This window comes from Paroedura picta, chromosome 1 (genome assembly GCF_049243985.1).
Source record: "Paroedura picta isolate Pp20150507F chromosome 1, Ppicta_v3.0, whole genome shotgun sequence".
NCBI lineage: Eukaryota > Metazoa > Chordata > Lepidosauria > Squamata > Gekkonidae > Paroedura > Paroedura picta.
In genome coordinates this window covers 118,771,834-118,791,246 of record NC_135369.1, presented here as the reverse complement: position 1 = coordinate 118,791,246, position 19,413 = coordinate 118,771,834, and the positions used below count along the sequence as shown (strand labels likewise).

Here is a 19,413-nt window from a genome sequence, read left to right as displayed (position 1 = left end):
CTCACTGAAGTGAAATAATGACCAGATGAAATGGTAGGTTAATTAGAGGCCAGCCATGTCATTCAGCCCAGGGAAATTCAAATAAGAGAAAATTTACAGGAGTATGAACATCAAAGAGTAGCCTTGAAAAGCAAAGAAACAAACCAACAAACAAACCAACAAACAAACCAACGTGGCACTGCTTCTGATTACAACAGGTGTTTTTGTTTTGTTTTTTAAACATCTTTTTATCAGGGCAAAAATTCAAATCAAATCTAATTAACATGGACTTGGCTTTTATGGCAGACGGTCTCCAGTTGGGACCTGGCAATGCTCTGGAATTCCTGGCTACAAAGATCAGTGTGCTTGGAGGAAATGGCTGCGGGGAGGGGGGAGGGATGCGGGTATTATATCTCCCTGAGATCCCTTCCTTCTCCAGACCTCATCTTTCCGCGTCAAATCTCCAGGGATCTTCCAACACAACGTTGGTTTTCAGCTTGTGCATCTACTTTCTATTCCTTGAGTACTTAGGCTCCCAGATGTTTATTGTCAGATTGTTGTGCAAAGCAATTAAGATTTATAGTATTTCTGCAACACCTGGAAAAGCTGTAGTGGTTTTTAAAGCAGCATCCTTTATCTAAAGCGCACAAATGAAGATATCCCCCTCCCCCTACACACGCGCGCGCTCGGAGAAAGTGAAGGGATCGAATAGTTCCTGGACTAAAAGCGTCCCTGTTCGTCTGTGTGAGGACAGAGGTCTGCGGCACCGACCACCGTAGCGTTTCCCCACCTATTACGGGGACCACGAAGGCAGCCGCTGCGAGCGACAAACCACGGCTCGTGCAGGAGAAGGGCTGGGCCAGGGCCGCCCCTCGACGAGGCCCAATGGCAGCGTGGCGCTTGCCTTCCTCGTTCCCTTTGCCCCGCCAAAGGCGAGGGGAGGAGACAAGCGGCGGGGCTGTCGTCACCGCCCTTTGCGCTGCCCCCGGAGGAAGCCGGTCCCTACAAGGAGGCGAGGGAGGCCCCCTGCGCGCCTCGGCCCGGCCGGTGCCTTCAAGCAAAGAGCGGGAGAAGCGAAGCGAGGCAGAGCGCGGCGGCGACCATGGGCTGCGGCGGGGCGCTTCCTGCCTTGCTGCTGCTGCTGCTGCCGCCTTGTCTGCTGAGGGGCCGCGCGGAGAAGCTGGGTGAGTGGGAGGCGAAGCCGCCGCGGCCTGTGCAAACTGCTGCCTGGGGAAGTTGCCGATCGATGCGCCGAGGAGAGAGCTGGGCGGAGGGCGGGCGAGGCTGCTGGAGGTGGAGCCGCTCTGGCGGCGGAGGGGAGCTTTCTGCGCGGCCCTTTCAGTCCGAAGCCATGCGCCCCGGTGGCACTTGTCGAGATGCTTCACGGTGCGTCGTCTGGGAAATCTTACAAGCGCTTCTCTGAGGATCTTCGGGTTGCAGATGGGAAACTGAGGCCGAAAGTGGCTTGCTCGGGACTTCCTAATGAGCTCAGGAGAGATCTGAAAAGGGTACCTCTCTCAGCCTCTGTCACATCCAATCCCGTGCAGGGCATCCCCGCATGCAATAGCGTTCCCCTTTACCGCACTGAAAGTTCACTTCATTCGTGTACATAGACCTACCTGTCCCTTCCACTGAGGTGAATGGAGAAGCATGTTTAGCGTAGCTGAGCTGCGGACTGAAGTAGGAAGCTAAAGATCGCCTGTGCCCACGAGGCGATGGGACAGGCTCTTGCTTGTGTTGAAAGAAAAAACTACACAAATAAGACAAAACTAGACACATTTTCCAGGTCTAATGTTACTTAGTACAAGAGCTTTATGCAAAAACGTCTGACTTTTGTAGGAACTGAAGCTTCAGCTCACAAAACTGAAAATTTTAAATTCCGACAAGAACTTTCTCTGGAAATTTCACTTGAACAGTGATGGTTAACTTTTTAATGACTTACTCCTTTCATTTCTATGTTGTACATTTCAAGTTTGCTTTGTAATTCCATCTTGAAACTCCTTAGTAACTCAAAGGAGTCGATCAGTAGAAGTTACTATGAATGTTCTCTGCTTATTAAATGCATTGCTTGAAATTTCAGAATGTGATTTTTTTTCTAAAGTTGATATTCCTTGACATTTCTTTCACTAGCTATTTTATACTTCATAGGTGAACTCTGCAGCTCATGATCGGGAAAGGGAATTGCCATTATCCATTGTCAGTTACACACAGGCCATGGATGGGTGTTGTTTGCCCAGATGAAAATGCCTAGTGGTTAAGAGATACAATAGAGTGCAGTGATAGTTCTGAAACTGTTATGCTTCTGAAATAAGGGATGAATCTGTGACATCTGGCAATGTTAGACGGTGGGCAGTTTAAGTATTCTGCCATTTATAAAGAAAAGGTGAACTGTAGTACAGACATTTATTTTGCGAAAAAGAATGGCCAAATAATGATTTTCTGTGCCAGTTTAAAGGTTTCCTCTGGTTTCTGCTCCTATCCCCAGTCCCTCTGCTTTTTCTTAGTTAACTGTGAATTATGCTGTCTTGATTGATTTCATTGTTTGGTATTGATTGACCCAATTAATTCATTTTGAGTTTATACGTCTGAGTATGAGAAGATTAAAACAGTAACTCATCTTCAAAGCACAAGAGTACGGATGCCCTTATTTTTAAAAAAGCCTCTGGTAATTAGATCTCCTTAGAGCAGAACAAACAATGTAGAAAAGAGAAAGTACAGCTGGTGCTCTGTAATGTTGTGTCAGAGAACACTACCCAGGAAGTCCTACAGTTTAAAATTCAGCTCCACTCAGACTTCCTTAGCAGATTAATGCCTCAGCACTGTTTCTCTCTTACCCCCCTACCTGCAAGCAATGGGACTCCAAGGTTTATGGAGAGTCACATGTACAATTATCAGCAACCAGAAGAGTCACAGAAATACTGTATACCTTGGGCACCACCCCACCAAATATGTGCAAGAGGAGCTGCTAATAATACGTGCATAGCTACATCATTTTAAATTACCAGATGACCGCTGCTCATGTAAGGCTCTTTCTCTCCACCGCTGCTGGTGAGGTCTGATATATCTGGAGTGAGGGGGAATGTGTTTTCTTCTCTGACTTCCTATTGTCTCCCCTCAGCATGAAGCCCAACAGGATGGGCAGAAGAGAGTAAAATTGCCTGGGGAAGGCCAGCTGGCTGTAGAGAAAGAGGAGTAACACTATCGCTACAGCTTGACCATCGCCCACTTGCTCTTTTCTTGAGTAGCTGCCACAGTGGTAGCTGTACTCTTTTTCTTGGCAGCCAGCTTGCTCTCCTCCTGGCTGCTGCCTGGCTGCTGGGATTAGAGCAAAGAGGCTGCAGAGAAAAGGGGTGGTGTTGGAGAGTGCAAAATTTTCACTTTTGGCCTTGGATTGAGGTCCACAGCTCAGAGAGGCTCACAGTGTCCTGTCCACCAGTCCTTCTAGCAGTGGTGGTTTTAAGATGGGAACCACATGCCAAATAGAAGCCCTAAGGGGCACCCATTTCAGCCATTAGGCTGAAATGTCACCTGTGAATGTTGCTTCCCCTTCCCTTCCGCTGGAAAAAAAATTAGAGCTGATCATGAGCATTATTGTGGTCTTCTGCAGCACCTGTTCTTCTCTAGGAGGCTTGTGCAAGACAATGTTGCTGCTGATCATTTTCCTATCCTTGTCATGATGTTTGTTTGATATAATTTTTTTATTTCTTTGCTTTCATAACTTTTGTGTAGTTGGAATTCCCATATTTCCTTCTGGCATGTTGCCTTTTGTTGCAGCATAGGGAATGTGGTATAATTCAGGAAGTACAATAATAAGCTGGTTTTGTAAAGCATCCTGTCTTTATTTAATTTTCATTGCCACTGACACTATGGTATAGACATCAAAAAATGTACACATTTAACAAAAATGTTTACACTTAACCAAAAACTAGTTTCAAACGCAATATTTAAAATGTTAATTTAAACAATAAATCCTTTAACCGTCTTTTCTGTTGCACCCAATTACAAATCTGTCTGTCTGTATTCATGCTGTTGTGATGTAATAAGACTGCAGAAAATAAACAGTTTCCCACAGTTCATAGGCTTAGATCCAGGGATGTGCAAGCAGAAACATAGATGGACTTGGCGCAGTTTTGCTTGGGTAAGATCTTATGCAACCACTAGCATCTGGCTCACTAAATATTATTGTGCCCAGAAATTGGTTGCACAAGTGGAAGTGCAAGTGGGAATGCAATCATTTTGGTTTAGCTCAAGATACTGCTGTGATCTTTTTCTTGCACATCTGCTTGCCCAAAAACTGTAACACAAAGTAGAAATGTGCTTGATCCTGCCTTTAGTGCAATTTCTGCTTGAACTGTTAGCAGACTAGAAGAGCCAGCTAGAGCAGCCCAGTGGTCCATCTAGTGCAGCATATTGTTTCCCACTACAACCAAACAGTTTCCTGGACGGCCAAACAAACAGGGCATTGAAGCAAAACAAGCCAAAGAAAGCTTGTGACCAGATTTAACTTTAATCAGACTATTTCCTAAAGAAATAAAGACTCAACCTTTACTGTTTAAATATCTGGTTGCAAATGATGTCAATTCTAGCATAAAAATCCCTCGAGGCTGAAGTGGTTTAGAGATTGGTGGGGCCTGTAGCACCAGAGCCAGTTTAAGGATTTGCAGGGCCCTAGCTGAGTACAGTTGTGGTAGGAGCAGCCAGACAGGGGCCGGAAGGGCCCCCAACAGGGGAAGAGGGTGTAGGTGCCCTTAAAGATGGAAAGGGGGGGGGGGGGGAGAGGCCGTGGCCCTGATCCATGAGAGGAAGGCACTGTGTGGGGTCCCTGGAAGTGCAGGCCCTATAGCATGTGCTACATGGATAAATTGACCCTGACTCAAGGTTATGCTATTCCAGAAAACTGAATGTTTTGACTGTCTCAAGCAGTTCCTTGTGGAGACTTCAGTGCAAAATACATTTGGCCTCAACAAACTACATTGTTTGCTTTTTGAGGTTTGTCTTTTGTTCCACTAGCTGGGGAAGCAAAGCAGCACGCAGTGGCTGCTTTGAAAATGTACTCTCTTTCTTGGTAGGGAGCATGTGGCAGGAATAGGAGAAGCTGGAACAGGCAAACAGGACAAGGAGACTGCCATTCCTCCCCCGCCCCCCCAAAAAGAAATGTTCTCATGGCTGTTTTTAAGAGGAACGTATTTGTTAATTCTTTGGTTGTGTCTCTGGATTTGCTTAAGAGAAGGGAGCAGGGCACACTTTCTTCAAAAGAAGGATTTTTCTTGTTGAGTTAAACATGCATGGCTCAAAGGGCAAGTGTGGCATGGATGGGCTGCTAAGAACCAACCATAACTCACTCTAGGCTTGCAAAAGTGCAACAGAGAATGCTGGCATTAGACCCTGGCGCTGTGGGTTTAAACTATTCATGCCTGATTTTACTAAACTTGCACAGCATTACCTTACATGAACTGGCCTCAGGGCAAGTCTTTCAGACATGGTTTGTTAATTCCATTTGAAAAATGACAATGATCTGCCTCACAGAGTTGCTGAGGGGATTAATGCACTCAAGACTGTAACACACTTTGCACATTCTGAGTGCTCTGGAAATTAGTAGTAATTATAAGCACAGTTCAGGGTGTCTTGCTCCAGTTTTTCTCTCAGTGTTTAGCAGTTGTATTTCTTGGTGTGCTGCTCCATGCATCATCCCAAGCAAGGATTAAACTGTTGTCTATATCCTGATGTTTAAATCCGTTTTCTTCCTGTGCTTCCTTTCTTTGAAACATTACCATCTTCTTCTCCAGACCCTGTTAATAGGAATGATTGAATATTTATAGCTTCTGTTCCACAAGTTTGAGTCTCCTTAGAATCCCTGGGAATGTATTGAATTTGAGCTTCAGGAGGCAGAAATGTGTTTGAGTGCACGGAAGTAAAGTTTTGTTCTTAAAGGAGGTTCAGAAATATATCCACAATTATATTTTTTCCCTTTTCTCTTATTTGCCCACGGCATTATTCTGCTGATAATCCTTCAGCCATTTTTTTCTTCTGTTGCATCCACTTTGTAATCTGACAGTGTGTACGTGAGGCTGAGATTTGTTGGGGGCACCGAAAAGTTCCAAAATATGGTCCTGAGGTCAATGGAAATTTTAGCTTTACATTCAGAGCCAACCCAAAAATATTGCTCTAAAAAAAGGAAAAAGGCTTTAGTTCAGTTAATAAACTATTTGGGTACTCCTGCTCCTGTCACCATTAATATTCAAAATTCTATGTAGTAGAAATTGTGTCAGAATAGAGAATATTTTCAAAACAATCTTTGTGAGGTATTTTTGCAATCTAAAACCCTGTATTATGGATCTTATTGCAGCTCTCATAAAAGTCAAAAGGGATCAATTCACCACCACTTTCTTCTACCAGTGTTCACTTAAAGCAGGATTTTTCAACCAGGGTTTTGTGATTGGGGTTTCGCCAATTGAGTGGGAGTTAATTAATTTTTTTATTTTTTTAAAGAAATTATCTGTTCATATGACCATATTTAGTCATGTTGACTCACCCTCCCACCAAAATGACCAATGATTGTCCTGGAGGGGGTAGGAAGGTACAAATAAAAATCCTTGCTGGCCGAGGCTGACTGCACATGGTAGTGACTGGGATCCAGAGAGGTAAGTACTCTTATTTTAACTTAGCTGCTGGGGGGGGGGGGAGCACAGATATATAGGCCTGCCCCAACCCTGTTCCTGGCCCAGCAGAGGAGGCTGCTGGGCCATTTCTGGCATTGGGAAGGGTGAAGAAGTGGCATAGGCCTTTGCTGCCACCTTTACACAGCAACATGCAACACTACATAGGCCACTGCTGGAACTGGGAAAATATGTATGTTTCTAGGCACCAGCTTTCAGTCTTATAGAGCACAAGCAGTGAAATGTGTGGAGGGTTTACCACTGGATATGACAGAGGTTGAAATGATTGCTAATTTATGGAACTACTAGGCTTCAAAGCCTGACCGTAAGGATGGGCTTTGAAAAGGCTGGGCCACCCCCTCCCCCCTGCGGTGACTTCCCTGGCTCTCCATGGGCCTTGGAGCCTGCTCCAAAGTCTGCGGGAAGCCTTCCCTGGCCGCCCCCCTCCCCGGCGTTCCCCTGGCTTCCATGTGGGCCTCGGAGCTCCGTGTAATTGCAGGCGTGTAATGGGGGCAGGGGGTGTGGGCGGTATACAGATAATCTGCAAAATGATGGTGTTTGATCACTAGCCCCAAAGCAGAACCTTCTATATGCTGTTGTTCACTCTCCTCACATACCATGTTGGGTTGAGATGAATCTGCCAGTATTGTTTCTAGGTAAGAGAAGACACTCTCTGGCAAGTACTACTGTCCCTGGCATATACACAGTGGCTGCAATCTGCTCACTTCTTTGTCGGTGTAGTTGGCTACAGCTTTGTATCATTTTTTGGATTTTGTTTTACAATTAGCTTTCTGCTTTCTAGCAATAGTGATGGTGCCACCAAGGGTAAAACAAGCTAAAGAGCAATGTTTTACTGTTACCAAGAAGACAGCCAATTAAAAAATGTAAAAATGGCACCACAGCTTCTGAGCATTGGGACTGTGGATGCCAGTGAAGAGAGGCAAAAAAGGGTAAGCTTTTTGCACAAGTTGAGACACTTTTCATATTGAAAATATTCAGTGCAGAACATTTAGTTCAGCCCTAACTGTTGGATGAACTTGCAGCATACTGTGGAGTCCAGAGTGCAAGTGGTATGCAGAAAATGTTTACAGAACAGTGTTTCTAGGTGAGACAAGCCACATACTTGTGAAGGAAGGAAAAACTTAAGGTTGCAGCCCATACACACTTACATAGCAGTAGGCCCTATTGAATTCAGTGGGACCGACTGCCCACGGAAGGATCAGACTGTAAGTCCCTGAAGCAGAGTATATTCACATGCACATATGTGTAATTGTGCCATATGCACAGATCTCTAGTGACTAATAATTGGTAATGATGAATAAGAGTATTGGAAGGGGGTGATTCATGCAAAACCTGTTCTACAGCACTGATCTTCATTTCATTTTACTTTGACTTGCCAGTTTCTAACTTTCCAGAATTATCTTGGCTTTCATGGGGTGTGGAACAACATAGTATAGAATCCAGACAATCTACAGTATGACCTATGCCTGTGCCACCACCCCCCACCCCCCAAATGGAAGATCATTAGTCATGGAAATTGTTACCACTCATAGACTTGGCTGTCTTGTGTAAGTGTGTTCCAGGGAAGACCTTGATACTTCTCATGTGTTACAATTGTTGTCTGCTACTAGAGCAGAGTGTGCAAAGATGCATTTGTGACTGTTGAAGAATGCAATGTCAGGGAACTGACTGCCCTTGTTTAAAAGTGGTAAGCAACAGCTTTCTCTTAAATGTTTAGTGATAACTATTCCTCTTGTGGCTATTTCTCCCTTCTTCTTAAATCAGACAGGAATGCATGATTTAAGAGCATTGAATGACCTTATAAAAGGTTAGAGTTCTCTGACTAGAGTAAAAAGCCGTGCTTCATAAGTGGGATCATGTATAAAACTAAGAAATTATGGAGAGTTTCAAAGGACCGGCATATCTATTAATGGCACTTACAAGATTCTGTGAGGAGAGCCCATGACTCAGTAGTAAATCTCACGCCTGTACACTAGATGTACAGGTTCAGTTTCCAGTATCTTCCACTGAGGATCCAGGTACCAAGTGTTGGGAAAGATGTTTGCCTGAAGCTGGAATGTAGATAGGTTAATGGTTCAATATGGACATTGATACCTCCAATTTAGTAGCTCAAGATTTCAGTCTCCTGAAGATACTTTTCAAGGGACCAAGCCCTATGAAGATAGGTTGAGGGACTTGGGAATGTTCAGCCTGGAGAAAAGGAGGTTGAGAGGGGACATGATAGCCCTCTTTAAGTATTTGAAAGCTTGTCACTTGGAGGAGGGCAGGATGCTGTTTCCATTGGCTGCAGAGGAGAGGACACGCAGTAATGGGTTTAAACTACAAGTACAACGATATAGGCTTGATATCAGGAAAACATTTTTCACAGTCAGAGTAGTTCAGCAGTGGAATAGGCTGCCTAAGGAGGTGGTGAGCGCCCCCTCACTGGCAGTCTTCAAGCAAAGGTTGGATACACACTTTTCTTGGATGCTTTAGGATGCTTAGGGCTGATCCTGCGTTGAGCAGGGGGTTGGACTAGATGGCCTGAATGGCCCCTTCCAACTCTATGATTCTGATTCTGTGATTCTATGTTGCTGAATCTAAAACTACCGGACCATGGCCTTGAGTGCTGAAAGTCCTCTAGGCACGAGCCAGGACAAGTCTCACTACTCTTTTCTATAACACTTTGATGCCATAATGAAGCTTAATAAGCAGTTCATCATCTGTCACTGTCAACCCTTTTTTAGTCTTCAGCTGAAGACTGCCCAATATAAGTGTATAATCCCAGACGCTAGAACAGAAATCTATGGGGAGGAGGGCTTCCTGATATTTGTCCACTTTGTTATCCATCTTCAGATGTTCTCTGCTCTGAGGAAGATTAGAATCTGGACGCTCAAACAATCATCATATTGAACTTTAAATATAGACCCTGGTTCTAGTCATGTTATGTTGGTAGGGCATATGATTTCATACAGAAATATTGTGCCATGGATCAGTTGAAAAGATTTTGCAGGATTTTTGATGTGAAGATCTAACAGTGACATTAGACAAAGAAGAACAAAATTCAAGTACCTTTAAGACCAACAAAGTTTCAAGGTAGATGCGCACAGGTTTCTTCAGAGACATTGAAATACATTGAAGTTACCAGTCCATGCATACAGGTAGAGGGACAGCAGCAAATTAGCATACAACATAATGAAGATGTTTAACAGACGGTATGATGGACAGTACTTAGGAAATAAGGCTCTAAATCAGTGGTTCTCAACCTTTCTAATGCCGCAACCCTTTAATACAGTTCCTCATGTTGTGGTGACCCCAACCACATAATTATGCAAGTGTTCTTTCACAGAAATTAAACCAAAACTGACCAGTGGTGTGAAGATCCATTGGTCATGATTGTATATAATTTTTTTTCTGGGGTTTCTCAGTTCAGTTGTGCCTCTTGTCCCACCATACTGATCTCGCTCTTTTCTGCTGCTCCAGACAGACGAACGCTCTATCTTGATCTACCTCGCAAGGCTGTTGTGTGGATGGTGCCCCCCCATCCAAGCTGCTTGTCCTGCCGTGACCCGTGTGAAAGGGTCATTCAACCCCCAGGTTGAGAACCACTGCTCTAAGTGCTGAAACAACTGAGTAAAGAGTTAAAAATCTTTACTAGGCAGGCAGACCCAGGGCTACAGGCTGCTCTGAGCTCTGTGATCGGCCAGTCACAGCTGGATGTATGTTGATATACACCAGTGGGCTGGAAGGAACTTCAGTTCAATCTGAGACTGGTCTGTGAGAGGTCTGATTTGGACTCCTAATTGATAAATTCCTCTGAGGAGAAGCTCTATTGAAAGAAAAAAGTTTTCTATTGAGAGCTAATCCACACATTGTCTGAACAACTAGGACAATTATTTGGCAATGAGAATTTGGGTAGTCAGGTATTTACTCTCGAATTAGGCCAAAGTGGAAAGAGAATCCTTCCAAGGAAGAGAAGGAGGACCTCTGCCTAGTTCGTAAAGGGAAATCACAAGTGTATTTATTTATTATTTTTTTTTTATTTATTTATTTAGATTTCTATACCGCCCATTTCTTTGCAGCTCTGGGCGATTTACACAGAACATTATAACTTACATGGAACATTACATAACATCAAGCAACTTTTAAAAACATCAAAAGATTACAAAACCACAATTATAATATAATAACAATTAACAGTAACTTTAGGAGAGTCATGGGCGGGCGTCTGGGGGGACCAGCAGGTGTTCTGAGTCGGTCGGCCTCAAGCAAATGCCTGGTGGAAGAGCTCCCTCTTGCAGGCCCTGCAGAACAGTGGAAGTTCGGGCAGGGCTCTGATCTCCCCAGGGAGCTCATTCCACCAGGTGGGGGCCAGGACCGAGAAGGCTCTGGCCCTTGTTGAGGTCCGACGCGCTTCTTTGGGGCCAGGGATCCGCAGCCAGTTGGAGGTGGCAGAGTGTAAGACTCTTTTGGGGGTATAGGCAGGAAGGCGGTCTCTCAGATACACTGGGCCCAAACCGCGTATGGCCTTAAAGTTTACAATCATTATTCAGTAGAGGTTGTAAGTCATGGATGATGTGCTAAACTTTTTTTAGTTGACAGCTGATTTTGACTGCTAATAGTGTTCCATTGTCTCTTTTGAGTCTATCTAAGGTGTGTGTATGTGTCTGTACAAACTAAGCATGCTTACTTTCTTCAAACCAGAGGGAGTTCAGAAAGACTCTTAAAGAACAAAGAAAAACAAACACAGTCAAGAAACCTCTCAGTTGAAGGAAACTTTAATATCTGAAGAAAAAGCCTAAGAACATATGAAAAGCCAATAATGAGAAGCCAGAAGCTATGAAACAACTGGTTTATATAAAGAAAATTGATTCCTCGATTCCAAATACCCTATCCCTCTTAATAAATAAAATATTCCATTGGCTTGTTGGTGAAAACATCTCCATGTGATACTTTCAAGGGTTTTTTGAAAGACAGTTGGGCACTACACCTTCCCAAAAGGTTCCAGGACTGAGTGAAACTGAGTGAAAAGGATCTAACTTTGACAGGGTGGGACAGTGAGCTTCATTTATCAATTAGGAAAATAGCATTATAAAGGCTAGCTCAGTCTCTGAGGGAACAACATCATATTTTGGAGGGAAAATTGAACTCTTCGTGGGGTAGTGTGTAGAGAGAACCATCATAGATGCAAGGACCAAATAGGAATAACAAATGTACTTTATATAGTCGCCATTTGATTGGACTTAATTCTAGGAGGAAACGTAGTGAAGCAAATAAAGATATAAAAGTTGGAGGTTGATGTGTAAATCTGAGAGTAATTACCTGAGATTCTAGTGTTACACTCCATCTGTCTCCTCTCAATCATAGATGTAGCTAACAGCATCCTTTTCTTTAAGGTGGGGTGATTGGTTGCGTAGTGCTATGTCTCCTCTGTCACCAGACCACAGAAATATATTCCAGTCCACCATTCCAAATTACACCATATTCTACTATTCATCCCATTATATTACGATCACTATTCCACTCTGTTTCAAATAAGAAATACAATAAAATAAAGAGGATGTGCAGTCCTTCTGGGTGTGAATACAGATGTAAGGACTGAATGAAATTAGCTTGCATGGAGAAATAAGAAACCAATATCCCTCTTAGGTCCTGGGGGTTTTATTGTTCTGTAATTCAGCAATTACCCCTTCTAGTCTGTTCCTGGGGTTCCTTTGAAATAAAACAGCTATTTTGAGATCACCCATTGAATGCCGTGGAAGTGTTCTCCTACAGGTTTCTCTGTTCTGTGGTTCTTGATATCAGATGTCCATTTATCCTTTGGCATATTTGGCCTGTTTGCCCTGTTTGCCCTATGTAGAGAACAGAATTATATTGTTGCCATTTAATGACAATCTTAGATGATGAGCAAGCTGAAATAGTGTGGCTGATATTGTTAGGTCCAATTATTGTGTTATCTGGGTGTATGTGGCAGCATAGTTGGCATCTGGGTTTATTGCAGTTGTTGTTTAAGATTGAGGGGCTATCTATGTGTAAGAAAAAGCTTGCCCCCCAGAGCTTGTGAAAGTTTACAATCATTATTCAGTAGAGGTTGTAAGTCATGGATGATGTGCTAAACTTTTTTTAGTTGACAGCTGATTTTGACTGCTTAATAGTGTTCCATTGTCTCTTTTGAGTCTATCTTCTAACATAGCGATCCCCAACCTGTGGGCCACAGACCACATGTGGTCCTTCGACTAATTGGAGGTGGGCCCCGAAGGACACCTTCTCCCCCCCCCGGCCCTTTACTTCATCCCCCCCCCAGCCCTTTACAACACACTTCATTGTTGTGGCGTGTCTGTATCTTATTTTGAAGGGATGTTTAAACATTACCATAGCGATCAAAGAGCGCTAGGGCAGTGGTTGAGAGTAGACGAGTAAACTACCCCCCCCCCACCGGGCCTCAGTAAAAGGCGTTGAGTGGTCCTCGGTGATAAAAAGGTTGGGGACCACTGTTTTAACAGATTCTGGGTATCATTCTAGCTTTGTTAATCTGTTCCTTGACATTATCAGGTGCATATTCTAGGACTTCGATTTCCTAACTTCCTCTATAAGACGTGTCATGTTCCATGAAGACTATTGAAGATATCCCAGTATCCTTCCATTTGCTAGATTAGAGTGAGAGCAACCTCTTGAGGCCCATGCAAGCAACCATTTTATACATAACCTGATGATATGTAGTAAATTCTTGTTAATTTAATGGTAAAATAACAATAATAACCAGGTCTGTGGTTAAATTACATCTGGAAGTGCTGGCCTCCCTGCTGGAGATCCACCACATTTATTCCAGCTAAAGGATCCTAAGACTTTCCTACTGCCTCTCCTGATAAGATAGTGAAAATCGGGCAATATTTTGCAATAGTTTTAATGTCATTAATTACATGATTTTGTTTTTTCTATTTAATTTTATTTATAAATTTTTGATGTGTTGTAACCCACCTTGGGTCACCAGAGAGAGAGAGAGAGAGAGAGAGAGTGGGTAATAAATAAAAATAAAATAAAGGAGAAAAGGTTAATCCAAGATATTTCTAGCCCTGTTCACGTTACAGTAAACACACATAAGTTTTGTGTACAATATACATTTGTCTTTTCTTTCAATGTGTGTTCTCACATCATATTACACATATGCAGCCAAAACCAACATTTTACCAGGTACTGGTCCCTGATTTCACATGTGCATTAAATCTTTCTTACAAACAGGTGTACATGTGTTTAGAGTAACATGTGAACAGGTCTTCTTATGTCTTTAGGGGATGGGTCATATTTTGTCAATCTTTACATGGATAAATAGCTAAGAAATAGGAATTCATAATTAAAAGACGCTTGCTCCTGGGGAGGAAAGCTATGGCAAATCTAGACAGCATCCTAAAAAGAAGAGACATCACCCTGCCAACAAATGTGTGTCTAGTCAAGGCTATGGTCTTCCCAGTTGCAATGTATGGCTGCGAAAGTTGGACCATAAGGAAGGCCGAGTGTCAAAGAAATGAGGCTTTTGAACTCTGGTGCTGGAGAAGACTCTTGGACTGCAAGGCGAACAAACCGGTCAGTCCTAGAGGAGATCAGCCCTGACTGCTCCTTAGAAGGCCAGATCCTGAAGATGAAACTCAAATACTTTGGCCACCTCATGAGAAGGAAGGACTCCCTGGAGAAGAGCCTAATGCTGGGAGCGATCTAGGGCAAAAGAAGAACAGGACGACAGAGAATGAGGTGGCTGGATGGAGTCACTGAAGCAGTCGGTGCAAACTTAAATGGACTCTGGGGAATGGTAGAGGACAGGAAGGCCTGGAGGATCATTGTCCATGGGGTCGCGATGGGTCGGACAAGACTTCGCACCTAACAACAACAAAAGGAATTCATATTCATCTTTAAATGAGAAGAGTCTGGATCCCTATTTCTCAGCTGTTTCGTCTGTATTTCTGCTTCCTCCAACTTCTCTAAGATTAGAGCAGAAATATTAAAATAGTTTAGTACAAGACAGTTCCAATATGAGTGATGTTTCTTGGTAGTGCCTGAAATAAAGGGTGCAGTCATGTTCTTTGTATGAGATTCTTTAATATAATGAGCAGTCAATTACACAAGGAGCAGTTAAACTTCATATGCATATTGATGAGAGCAATAATGAATGGCTTCTAATTGTCCTCTTTTTCTCCCTGTCTGCCAAACAGAAAATGGATGTGGCCCTATGATCATTCATCAGGACAGTGGAACTATGGCATCCAAGAATTATCCTGGGACTTATCCTAACTACACAATCTGTGAAAGGAGAATTCAGGTGCCTGAGGGGAAGCGGTTGATCATAAAAATTGGAGATTTGGATATTGAATCCCAGAAATGTGACTCTAATTATCTTATCATCCAGAGTTCTACAACAGTACATGGTATGTAAAGGGATGCCGATAAGGTTGAATTGTTAAAAGGCTTAATATTCTGTTTTATAAAATCAGAGTCCAGTGGCACCTTTAAGACCAACAAAGATTTATTCCAGGCGTGAGCTTTCGAGTGCAAGCACTCTTCCTCAGACGATGATGAACAGGGCTACCATTTGAATCTATTCTCTTTGAGTGAAGCAAAGAGTCCACATTCTCCCCTTATGGAATCAAAGAATCACACAGTTGGAAGGTGAAGGATATAGTTCACTAATAAATAGTTCTTATATTAGTTAAGTACAACCTTGAAGAACATACTTTTCTATGTTTGCTGTTTTCTGACCACATGCACTCTGCACAGTGAGCTTATTAGCCATAATAGGTACTCTGATAGATACTCTAATAGGTACTCTTTGGCCACCTCATGAGAAGGAAGGACTCCCTGGAGAAGAGCCTAATGCTGGGAGCGATCAAGGGCAAAAGAAGAAGGGGACGACAGAGAATGAGGTGGCTGGATGGAGACACTGAAGCAGTGGGTGTGAACTTAAATGGACTCCAGGGAATGGTGGAGGACAGGAAGGCCTGGAGGGTCATTGTCCATGGGGGTCGCAATGGGTCGGACATGACTTCGCAACTAACAACAACAACAACAAGGTACTCTGATAACTTTCAGGACATTAAGACTTTACCACAAGTCTGCCAGAATATAATATCCTTCAGAAAGGACCTCCAGGGTCATCTAGTCCAATCCCCTGCACAACACAGGAAATTCACAACTACCTGCTCACCCACAGAGACCCCAATCCCATGTCCAGATGATGCCCCCCCCCAAAGAAAAGAACCAGAATCCCTGGTCAATCTGGCCTGGAGGAGATTTGCCTCCTGACGCCCAAGTGGCAATCAGCATTTCCCTGGGCATGCAAGAAAGGGCCACAAGAGCCAAGCTCAGACACAATCCCTTCTGCCCAGCTACTTACAATCTGCCTAAGTTCACAGAATCAGCATTTCTGTCAGTTGACTATCCAGCCTCTACTTAAAAACTTCCATGGAAGGAGAACCCACCACCTCCCAAGGAAGCCTGTTCCACTGAGGAACCGCTCTATGGTATCTCCTCCTCCGTTAAGAAATGGTGTAGTTATGTACTGAAATAGACTAAGTGGCTACTATTGGAAAGACACAATGTAACATACAACATAGATTCAAAGCTTATTTTCATTCATTCCATGAGCAGAATCTGTGTCAGGCTCTGTTCAAATTCCAGATGGCATATGACCTGTGCCTATGCCAGACTAAGACCAAGGCTAATATTCTCCAGCTTGGTAGTCCAAAGACATTTCACATTCTTGACTTAATTTTCTTTGCATGATTTGGTCTGCAAATAGTAAGAGTACACAATTCTAATTTTACTAGTGATGGGGAGGGGCAGATAGCTAATCACAGCATTGGAAGTTTACTTGGCCTCATAACTAGGGATGCTCAGACACCTGCCTGTCAGTTGATGACCTGCTGACTGGCCACAAACAAGGGAGCCAGTACCTCAGCAGGATGTTCATTGCTTGTGAAATGGCTGACTTGTTCCTTGGCCATCTCCTCTAATGGTTTGGTGGAATTCAGCTGTTTTCTAAGGCCACACTCCCTCTCTCCCCCAAACCTCAAGAGACCTTTTGGTCTAACAGCTGTTACAGTCTCAAGGCCACTAAATAGCTAATGGGTGCCAGCTTTTCTATTTGCTGTTCTACTGTGGCAACACCCCCCCCCCCAACATGTCAGCATTTTCACATCCCCATCTCCCAACTTGATTAGTGGGATGGCCACGTGGAGCTGGAGCACTGCCGTCTCTGTGCCCATGGTGCCATTTAACAGCTGTCCATAAGAAGAGAGTAGATCTGAGCCTCAGCCAGTAGGCTACCATGGGATCCCTACTCAGATCTTCTGGAAAACTTAAATCACCCATCTCTTTTTTCTGAAGATTTCAGCAGGAATCATATATACCCTGGCAAGAATTTGAAACTTGCTCTTTATGCGTGTAAACTAAGGATTCTGAATTCTTCGGTTAGTAGTACAATTATATTTCTGCACTTCCGTGGAATTGCACATTAGATGGAGAATCAAATGTACCTGCACTACTGTGACACCTAATGGTTAGCAGATTTCTTATAACTTTTTTGTGGACTACAGCCCATTTAATCAGATGCATGAAGTGATGAAAAAAGTATCAGGAAATATGTGTGCAGAAATAAAAGAATTAAGCCTAATTTTACATAATGTGTGCACTCTCTTTGGAGATCTTACATTATGGAACAGCCTGCCTGAGGCTATCAGGAAGACCTTTCTTGTAAAGTCAACTATAGTACAATGGATTGATTCAAGAGGCTGGGATAGTATTGTTTGTTTGTTTGTTTATTTGTTTGTTATTTCGATTTATATACCGCCGAGGTTCACAGAATAAAACATTAAAATACAATAAAACCCCCTAAAACCCCAATTTACAATAAAACAAGCAAGTGGTCAAAAACACAAATAGTCTATCCCATCCCGCCTCGTTCACACGGTTCAGATGGATCAAACATTTTTTACACATAATTCCCCTTTTAATGCATTGTTGTTGCTAGACCAGAAGTAACAACATGGGTTAATTCAGGAATCACTCAAGCTAGATATACAGTGATTTCACTTCCACTGAACAGTTTTCTGGACTAAAAAAATCTTTCTGAGTGAGACTTTTTGCTGACATCACATGCAGACTGTCTAAGCTTTCTGTGCAGGTGTTCATAGACATCTGGAATAAGGTAGAAGACTCATGAGCCCCAGAGCAGCCACAGCATTAGACTGAGTCAGCAGCCTTAATTATACCTATGCAACAGACAGGACACTGAGAATCTCGAAAAGGTATCAGTAAAATACCCGTGGGGAAATATGCAGAAATGGGTCTTGTCTGGAAAGGGGGGAAAAGGGCTTCATGTGACCTTTATGGTATAAAATAGTGACGTTCTTCTTTCCTGTCCTTCCTGTTTTGGAAAAAAATGTTCCTGTGTGTCTCTTATGCATGTGGGACATGACAAGGATTGGTGGTCATCCTATTAACATAGATACCTTTCAGTCTGTTAGCAAAAATTATTTTCTTTCCTGGAGTTCTTGAGTTTCTTGAGTTAGGAATTTGAGTTAGGAATTTGAGCAATGAATTGCGAGGAGGGTTGATAAACTATTGTCCACATAAGACTTGGGAAAGGGGTAGTTGCTGTTGAGGGATGGAGGATTGTTGAGGCAACACACAGAGTAGGTACATGGTGGGGGTGGAGAATATTTGTAGCAATCTCAGTTTAGGCTTACATATGTGCGGTGCATTGTGGTCCTTGCAATCCCAAGGAGTGGAGGGTTCTGCAGTAGCATACATGTAACCGTGTAAGAGCAATGTTAGCAATAGGCTACAGCAGTTTGTCCACTTCCCTGGCTGTCTATTTACCAAGTGCTCTTTCTATAGCCTTCTCATCACCCAAGTCATATATGTTTTAAATACTCCTGACATGAGGACATAACCTCATGACCTGTCATCTGAGCTGTGGGTGTTCTAGCCTGGTTGAATTTGTATAGTCCCTGGGAGAGCTGGAATGGATTACAGGCTGTTGGCATCCTATGCTGCATGAAGTTGTATTTTCATTCTCTGCAAATTCTGTGGGAATTTTTCCAATTACACCAGTGTTGTTGTTGGCATAATTTTACTCTGGTACTAGGAGACTGGGTACAGGATGGGGAGGCTGAGAATGCCAGCTATGTCCTACTGCTCCCATATATGTAGCAGTTATAGCTAAAAGTGTTACTTCTGGTAGTATCTCTGGATATAATCTTACTTAACAGTCCATGACACACGTTACTGCCTTTGAGTGGCCTTTTTGTGTGATTGTTGCCTTTTAAGAACGTTGTATTGCAGAGGCTAATCAGTGACTATCTGAAGCTATCAAAAATCCAATCCTGAATGTTAGTACCTTTTTGCACACTTTTAAATGTTAATAATGTACAATGTTAAAAAACAAATCAATCTCTCAACACAGAATGGCAATCACCTAATTCTCAGTCACTTCAGAGATTGCAAACTAAAATTCCAAAGTCAAATATTTATGTAGTTAGATAAAATTCCATAGATAATGGAAGCATTTATAGTTGTTATTGTGTCTAGGCTATGAACATTTTTTTCATACCTTATTTTTTCTTTGTTTAGGACCATATTGTGGCAATATGCCTGTCCCTGAAGAAATAATCTTGGATTCCAACGCAGCAACTATTCACTTTGAGAGTAGGTCCCACGTTTCTGGACGGGGCTTTCTGTTGTCCTTTGCTAGCAGTGATCATCCAGGTACAGTTGAGTTCTCTGGGCT

At 43.0% G+C, this 19,413-nt stretch overlaps 1 protein-coding gene across 1 annotated transcript in view; it reads left to right on the top strand.

Annotated features, from left to right (window-relative positions):
• The first annotated feature begins 907 nt into the window (after positions 1–907).
• The window catches only part of DCBLD1 (discoidin, CUB and LCCL domain containing 1), a 38,049-nt gene continuing 19,543 nt past the window's right edge, over positions 908–19,413 (top strand). The window contains exons 1-3 of the mRNA XM_077301150.1: positions 908–1,163; positions 14,840–15,052; positions 19,257–19,391. Of these exons, the coding sequence (XP_077157265.1) occupies positions 1,082–1,163; positions 14,840–15,052; positions 19,257–19,391 (430 nt within the window). The 5' untranslated portion in view covers positions 908–1,081. The remainder of the gene's footprint in view (positions 1,164–14,839; positions 15,053–19,256; positions 19,392–19,413) is intronic.